This window comes from Nothobranchius furzeri, chromosome 16, assembly GCF_043380555.1.
Source record: "Nothobranchius furzeri strain GRZ-AD chromosome 16, NfurGRZ-RIMD1, whole genome shotgun sequence".
Classification (NCBI taxonomy): Eukaryota; Metazoa; Chordata; class Actinopteri; order Cyprinodontiformes; family Nothobranchiidae; genus Nothobranchius; species Nothobranchius furzeri.
The window spans coordinates 57736341-57745037 of NC_091756.1; the positions used below are offsets into that span (position 1 = coordinate 57736341).

An 8697-nucleotide genomic window follows, 5' to 3' on the forward strand; every position below is an offset into this window, starting at 1 on the left:
GGCTGCCATCTTCATTGCACAGGTTAATAACTATGAGCTGGACTTTGGACAAATCATCACCATCAGGTCAGTGAACCAAACCACCACTGCTTTATACACTCAGTGGTTGATTCTTGTATTGACAATACCACTTGCTGGGGTAGTATTACACAAATTACTTTAAAACCTTTGAGAATGCCAATTCTGGTCTAGCAGCCTATGATACTTGGTTCAAAACTGATAAATTATCATGAAATGTAAAAAAAAATCATATTTCATTATATTTACAGCATTAGATTATTGCAGAGTTACATTCACTACCTGGTCCAAAAAAGTCATCACTTGGATTTAACTAAGAAAATAGGTCTGAGCCTCCTATTGGATAATTACTGCATGGCTGCATTCAGCTGGCAACAAGTTATTTAACCCCAACTAGTGCAATGAGTTGCTTCTCATTTCTTAAACAACCATGTGGAAAGACACACATTGTGGAAAGGATGTTAGTCTGTTTGAGAAGGGTCAGATCATTGGCATGCAACAAGCAGAGGTGTAGAGCCATTTTTTAAAGAGAGTAGCAGACTTAGTGGCAGAGCCACTTACACCTCTTTTTAATCTGTTGATCGACACCAATAAATTTCCATTAGTGTGGAAATCAGCTTATGTTTTTACCAGTCTTAAAAGGAGGCGATCCAGCAGTTCTGAATAATTGCAGGCCACAATCAAATTTATGTGTTATCCAAGATTCTGGATTCTCTTGTTAGTGGTGAGCTGAAAGAGTACTTGAGCTCTAATGACGTCCTCTCTAAATCTCAATCAGGCTTTAGGAAAAAATACAGTACTATTACAGCTAATTTTAATGTGGTAAATGATATTATTGTGGTAAGAAACAGTTTTGTGCTTCACTGTTTTCGACCTGTCAAAAGTTTTTGACGCTGTTGACCATACTGTCTTGAAAAGTAGACTACTTAGCCTTGGTTTGGCAGAACACTCAGAAGCATGGGTCTCAAATTACCTGAATAACAGGACACAATGTATTAAATGTGAGGGTGAGGGGGTGAAAGAGGGTGCCCAAGGGCTCAATCTTGGGGCCCCACCTATTTATCTTGTACATCAATGACTTGGGTCAAAATGTTTCTGATGCAAATATGCACTTTTAGGCTGATGATACAGTTATTTATTGTTTTGTCACTTCCCTTTCTTGGGTTATTGAATCCTTGCAGAAAGCTTTTGTTGCAGTCCAGCATTCACTTCATCAGTTAAAACTGGCCCTTGGTGCTGAGAAGACTAAGCTGTTTTCTAAGTGGAAAGTGCCAGATATTATTCCAGTAGTGACCACTCTGGAAGGGAAGGTCATACAGGTGGACCATGAACACGAGTACCTTAGTGTCTTGATTAATTACTCACTTACTTTCAAACCACACATAGAAAAACTGTTGAACTAAAACTTATGGTAGGTTATTTTCTTCCATAGTAAGTTGAGTTTTTTTTTTTGAAGTAAAACGGTGTTTTGTCACTGCTACTTTTTTTTTATCTGTGTTAGATTATGCTGATCTCTTTTCTATGAATGCTAAGCTTCTTTTACTGCTCTTCAAAAGCTGGGCTTGGTTTATCATGCATCTTTGAGGTTTATCACCAACTGTAGAGCCATGACACATCACTGTGATTTGTACTCATAAGTGTGGCAGCCATCATTGGCCACTAGAAGGCAGGGTCATTGGTATGTTTTTATATACAAGGCATTGCTTGGATTATTGCCTTCTTATTTAGCCCTTTAACAGTGTTGGGAGTAATGCAGTACAAAAGTAATTAATTACTGTAATGCATTGCTTTTTGCTGTAATGTGGTAATGTAAGGCATTATAGGGAAACAAAATGGTAATATTTACTTGGTACAATTGTCAGTAATGTGGTGATTACAATGCATTTTTAAACCCAGAATCAAGATGTGTTTCTTAAAAATTCAAATTGTGGGAAGCCCGAAAAAAGATCCAGTATCTGCATATATTACGTCATTTATGGACTCAGCTTTGCGGGCAGAGAGGATGCAACGGGAACGGCTCAAATACTCCTGTGTCCTGCACGCGGCCGCTGTAACATTCACAAAATCGCTCCACTAAAACAAAATAATTCACTTGCGATCATTCATATCGGTGCATATTCTCTGGTACTTTCTGTACTTGTCTGACATGCTTTGCCTCTGCTGAGTTCATAATCTGTACCCCGGTGATTTCAACTCATTGCTGCTGGAGTGCAGCACAGGTTAAGATCCCTTAGGCTGATTAGTTAGAAAGTAGGACGTCTAGGAAACTGTTTTTCTGGAAGACTGAGAAAAGATGCAGCATGCAGGAAGGTTAGAGAGAAAGGGCAGGAAATTATTCAAATAAAATCAAGAAATCAAAACAAAAGTGCTTGAAAAGAAAAAAATAGGTAGATTTATCCCCAATACACATTTTTACTTGTGAAAAGCAATAATATATAAGCATTTAATATTTATACATGTGATAGAATCAGATCACCCTCACAAGTCAGTCCCACATCCAGATCCAGGGCCGTATCAAGGCATTTGGGGACCAAGGCTAAATCGGCTTGGAGCCCCCACCACCTCACTCCCTGCTTGGTTAATATAAGATGGCAGCGTGCTGAGAGTACAGTTTGTTGTTGCTTTTATTTAATAAACAATCATTCTAAAGAACTGTTTTTAACAGCAACACTAGCTCAGACACCATATCACCTTCCACCGGATGTGTCATGAGTTCACTGGGCGTCAGATTACCAGATTCATACTGAAGTTGTTTTGTTAAAAGTAACTTAGAGTAATGCAAAAGTAGTGTAATGCCTTACATTTTAAAATCAGTAATCTTGTAATGTAATGAATTACTTGAAAATGAGGGTAACAAGTAATAAATACCGCATTACAGTTTTGAAGTAACTTGCCCAACACTGCCCTTTAATAACACGGAGAGGTGTTGACTCCTATTCTTTAACTCATTCACTGCCAGCCGTTTCCTGATCGCTAGCGGCCTTCGCTGCCAGCGTTTCTCACCGTTTTTACAGTTTTTTTAAGAGTCACAGAACGTTGCGCGCTAGCATGAAGTCGATGCCAAAACAACCAAAACAAAGAGGAGACTCACCTCTTACATCAGGAAGAAGCCGCGTGTTTCGAGCGTTATCCGTTCTTTCATAATCCGTTGTCGAATTGTGGTCGGCAGACGCTTTTCCGGCTCGCGCCTCACTTTTTTTACAGGAACGGCCCAAAACGATCTCCAAACACATGGATGGTCTGCTTCCTGATCATGTGATCTGTGACGTATGCGGATGAAGATCGGCTTCAGGGCTGAGATGTTTGTTCTCTCAGCGCGGGGGATTGTTCCGATGCTCAAACAGTAAAAAAAAATGCAAATGACGACTTTAGTCGTCATTGGCAGTGAACGGTTGGATCTAAAATGACGACTTTAGTCGTCAATGGCAGTGAATGAGTTAAGGTCCAATGATCAGCTGTTGCTGTCTGTCCCATTTGCTCGTACAGAGATTGGGAAGAAAGCCTGTGGCTATTCATCTCCTTTTGATTGGAACCTGCTGCAGAAAGACTGGAAACTGACCAAACTAGTTTCCTTAAATGAATTCAAAAGCAAGCTGAAAGCATCAGAGACCACATCAGTAGTTTGTAATTGTTTTTAATGGTATTTGATATTTTGCCACTGCTTTTAAGTTGTAACTATGTGAAATGTTGCTGCCTCTTGGCCAGGACACCCTTGTAAAAGAGGTTTTTAAATCTCAATGGGATGTTTTTCCTTTGTTAAATAAAGGATGAATAAATAAAAATAAAACATTATTAAAAACTGGTCCCAGATGGACCCTGTTCCAGAGTGATCGTGCATCAGGGTAAGAAGAGAGGCTGATGAAGTAATGCACCCATCATGTCTACTTCCTACTGTACAAGCCTGTGGAGACAGTACTATGATCTGGGGTTGCTGCAGTTGGTCAGGTTTAGGTTCAGCAACAGGATGTGGTTCAAGAAAGAGGTCAGCTGACTACCTGAAAATACTAAATGACCAGGTTATCCCATCAATGGATGCTTTCTTCTCTGATGGCACGGGCATATTCCAGGATGACAATGCCAGGATTCATCAGGCATAGGCCTAGTCCACACGTAGCCGGGTTTTTTTTAAACGAATATCCGCTCCTCCAAAAACTTGCATCCACACCACCTCGTTTAAAAAAAAAACTCTGTCCACATGTACCCGGATAAATACGTTGTTAAGGACATGCCAGACCTGTAGGCGGCAGTACTTCCCCCGTTCTTAACCTCGTCCTTCATCTGTGGTCTTCCGCAAGGAGCAGTAATTCCTCTTGCAAAAACAAACAAGCAAAAAGCGCTTGGACAATTGATAAAGCGAGCGCAGCTCTGAGGGCATCCATGCTGTCGGCTAGTGTAAACACAGGTCGCACACGTGATGTCAGCATTTGTTTGTCGCAGAAAGTGACGTTGCGGACCTTAAAACTCCGGTTTTGTCCGTCCACACGCAGACACCCAAAACGGAGAAAACGCAGATCTTCACTTTGGCCGGAGTTTTTAAAAAAATCCGTTTTCATGTGAAAAAACTCCGTTTTCGTGTGGACGACAGGCCAAAACGTAGAAAAATATCTACGTTTTGGCAGATCCCCGGCTACGTGTGGACAGGGCCTCAGATAGTGAAAGAATGGTTCAAGGAGCATGAGACATCATTTTCACACATAGATTGGCCACCACAGAGTCCAGACCTTAACCCCATTGAGAATATTTGGTATGTGCTGGAGAAGGCTTTGTGCAGCGGTCAGACTCTACCATCATCAATACAAGAGCTTGGTGAAACATTAATGCAACACTGGATGGAAATAAATCTTGTGCCATTGCAGAAGCTTATCAAAACAATGTCACAGCGACTATGTGCTGTAATCAAAGTTAAAGGTTGTCCAACAAAATATTAGTGTGTGTGAGACCTTTGTTTTTCAGTGGTGACTTTTTTTTTGGTCGAGCAGTGTATGTTTTATTATTGAGATTCAATTCAAAACAAGCGCACATATTTCTGTTTATAGTCGACTCCTAAACACCTACATCCTGGATATCGTATGAAGAGCATCTTTAGTCTAGCGAAAGTGAGGTCATCTTTCAGTTGGAGGATGTGACAATGTTTTAGGGCAAGATTCCAAATCCCAATTTCTCCTATGTTTACTATTAAATAAGGGAGAATGTGAAATAGTTGTGTATAAAATGTATTTTTCTTTTTTGTCAACGGATCATATATTATAAAGGTTAAACCCAGGTGTTCCAGGCAGAAGGTCGCCCATTTTGCGCCTGATGCTGTTGCCTTCTCAGTGTTCGACTGGTAGAACATCCGCCCTGATTCTGGGAGATTGGTGTTCAAATCCCAGTTGGATCATACCAAAGACTTTAAAAATGCGGCTTCATTTCCTCCCTGCGTGACACCCAGCTTTAAGGGGTTGGATTGGGGGGGTTAAACCACCAAATAGTTCCCAAGAGCAGCCACTGCTCCAGCTCAACGCTCCCCACGGGGATGGGTCAAATGCAGAGATCTAATTTCGCCGGTGAGAGATGATGGCACTATGGGACTTTGGAGTTTTCTTTCTGTTACAAGCATTTGTTTCCTTCCACTATCACCCTGCATACTGTGCTGCTCTAAACAGTTTCAGTGAAGGCTCAATCCAAAACACTGATTCCCATATTTAGGTCAGCCTTGTCTACTTGGCATTTCATAATCTACTAAATCCAAATTATTTTAATATAATTTAATTCACTGCAAACAACTGGCATGAGTTTGGACCTGAAATAAATTTGACTTATCTTTTTTTTCTACAGCACTTTGGTTGTGTGTGTTTTAGGAAATTTACACTGGTAAAAAAGTTTATATGCATAAACTGTACAAACCTCCCAAATCTCCCCCAGTATCACAGCCACTGCAGCCAGTATCGGTGCAGCTGGGATACCACAGGCTGGACTGGTTACCATGGTGATAGTTCTAACATCTGTCGGGTTGCCAACTGATGACATCACCCTCATTATTGCAGTAGACTGGGCTTTGTAAGTTACACTTCTTTACATTGTAATGAATTATCTTCTAAAGGGCAAAACTAATCATTCACAGTGCAACCAGCGAGAGCAGCCTTTGCCCTTGAATATTAAACATGCCCTGGAAAACGTCTCTCCTCTTCCACAGAGACAGATTCCGCACAATGGTAAATGTGATGGGTGATGCTTTGGCCACAGGCATCATGGCACACATCTGCAGGAAAGATTTCATGAAGGAAGGAGATGGGGTGAGTCCCGGTTACAGCTCGTCTGTCAGGTTCAGGCTTTAACTTTATGTTGTACAGTTGGCTTCTGCACGAGCTAAGGAGCCTGTGAGCTTTACATTCTGACAGCTCCAAAATAAGATTACAAAGTACTGAAAGACCAAAAAGATTTTCTTCAGTGAGCAAGTAGAAAACTAATGTATAAAAATTGCTTCAAACCTGAAAAATGAATGTCAGAACAACTCTCCGAATTCGGTACTTTTTAAGGTACCGACCGAATTCCACAGTACCGACCGAGCACCGATTCACTTCATTTGAAACGGTGCCTCGTTTCGGTACCCGTCCTTCACAACGAGAACTTGCCTAGACAGCTGCGCATGCGCAAGAGCGTTATGTCGTCGGTCGCTGCGAGCCAGTTGTAAACAGAGCAGCATGGTAGAAAGAACGCACGCTAACGCTTGGGTCCACTTCACTAAATGTGATGGGTAACTGGGTGATGATGAAACCAGCGACAACAATCTAAGTGAGACATCCTCATCTTAATCTGCTCCGGTAGGTAAATAAAATGTTTAAGATAACGTTAGCTTGATATGTTAGCTTCCGTTTTGCTAATGGTGCGTTCGCTTTCTCCTCGGAACTCCGAAATTCCGACTAGAAGAACATTAACGCGCACTAAAGTTTGGCTTCACTTTACTAAATGCGACGGGTGATTGGGTGAAGATGAAACCAGTGACAACGATTTAAGTGTGAGGCATCATCGTTTTAATCTGCTCCAGCAGCTAAATAAACTGTTTAAGATAACGTTAGCTTGATATGTTAGCTTCCTATGCCACCATTGTTATCATCTAATGGTGCGTTCGCTGATGTTAAAATACAAACAGTTGAATGTTATTCATCGTGATTTTTATCAAATATTGTTATATATTGAGAAAAATATATATCTAATTATAAAAGAGAATTAAAATATTAAACACTCAAAAGTATCGAAAATTGGTACCGTTAAGTACCGGTATCGATTCGTTGGTACCGGGAATTAGTACCGGATCGATTCAAATGTCAAAGGTACCCATCCCTACAGAACAGGTAGAATTCAAACAAAGGCTCATAAAACAAACCAATTAAGTAATTTAAACAATAACTGAAGAAACTTGTTTTACTCGTTGGCATATTTTCCTCATGATTTTCCGCTGGATAAACTTACGATGCTCATCAAATGGTTTCATGCTTGTTTTTTGTTGTCCCACAGGTACCACTGATCTGTGAGACCAAACTTCCTGTCAGTAATCCACCTACAATGAACTGCCACATCAGCAATGGCAACTTCCGACCTCTTTCCTCAGGTGTCAAACACAAGCTCATCCCACCTGATGTAGCCAGACTCATGCGGCTTGAGGAAGGCGTTCGCCACGTTTCAGACAGGAAGAAACCTCCAGTTCCTCCCAGACACCTCAAGAAAAGCAAAGAACACTGTACTTTTGACCTAAATGGCCTTGAGACCAATGTATAGCCTCTTCGTGGAACTTGGAACATTTGGACTGATGGGACTACTGGTCCCTGAAGAGAGAGACATGTAAAGACATCTGTAACCATAATAATGTCTCTGGGACAAAGCTTTCCTGAAAGGCAAAAGGAAAACAGTTTGTGGCTGGAAGACGACTAGACTGATTGTTGCTCAAACAAAACTCTGTTGTCTGTCTGTCTTATCTATCTATCTATCTATCTATCTATCTATCTATCTATCTATCTATCTATCTATCTATCTATCATCTATCTATCATCTATCTATCTATCTATCTATCTATCTATCTATCTATCTATCTATCTATCTATCTATCTATCTATCTATCTATCTATCATCTATCATCTATCTATCTATCTATCTATCTATCTATCTATCTATCTATCTATCTATCTATCTATCTATCTATCTATCTATCATCTATCTATCTATCTATCTATCTATCTATCTATCTATCTATCTATCTATCTATCTATCTATCTATCTATCTATCTATCTATCTATCTATCTATCTATCTATCTATCTATCTATCTATCTATCTATCATCTATCATCTATCTATCTATCATCTATCTATCTATCTATCATCTATCATCTATCTATCTATCTATCATCTATCTATCTATCTATCTATCTATCTATCTATCTATCTATCATCTATCTATCTGGATTTGAATAAATGAATATTTAAAATGTTCTACAAGCACCAAGTTGTTTGCAGTTTTAAGTTGCTAGAGCCAGTTGGTCTGGCTGGCTAAATGGCTGATTGATTGATCGATCGATCGATCGATAGATCGATAGATCGGTTGATCGTTTGGTTGGTTGGTTGGTTAATTTGAAAGGGACAGTGCATTTAATTATGAAGTTTTTGTTAAAGTGCAGCTGTCATAAGCTTCACAATTATAACAT

The 8697-nt window shown here is 40.0% G+C and overlaps 1 protein-coding gene across 1 annotated transcript in view; it reads left to right on the forward strand.

Moving 5' to 3' along the window:
• slc1a7b (solute carrier family 1 member 7b) overlaps positions 1–8071 on the forward strand; it is a 25552-nt gene extending 17481 nt beyond the window's left edge. The window contains exons 8-11 of the mRNA XM_015962284.3: positions 1–66; positions 5923–6057; positions 6194–6293; positions 7516–8071. The exon at positions 1–66 is cut by the window's left edge and continues 129 nt beyond it. Of these exons, the coding sequence (XP_015817770.3) occupies positions 1–66; positions 5923–6057; positions 6194–6293; positions 7516–7776 (562 nt within the window). The 3' untranslated portion in view covers positions 7777–8071. The remainder of the gene's footprint in view (positions 67–5922; positions 6058–6193; positions 6294–7515) is intronic.
• Positions 8072–8697: the final 626 nt, after the last annotated feature.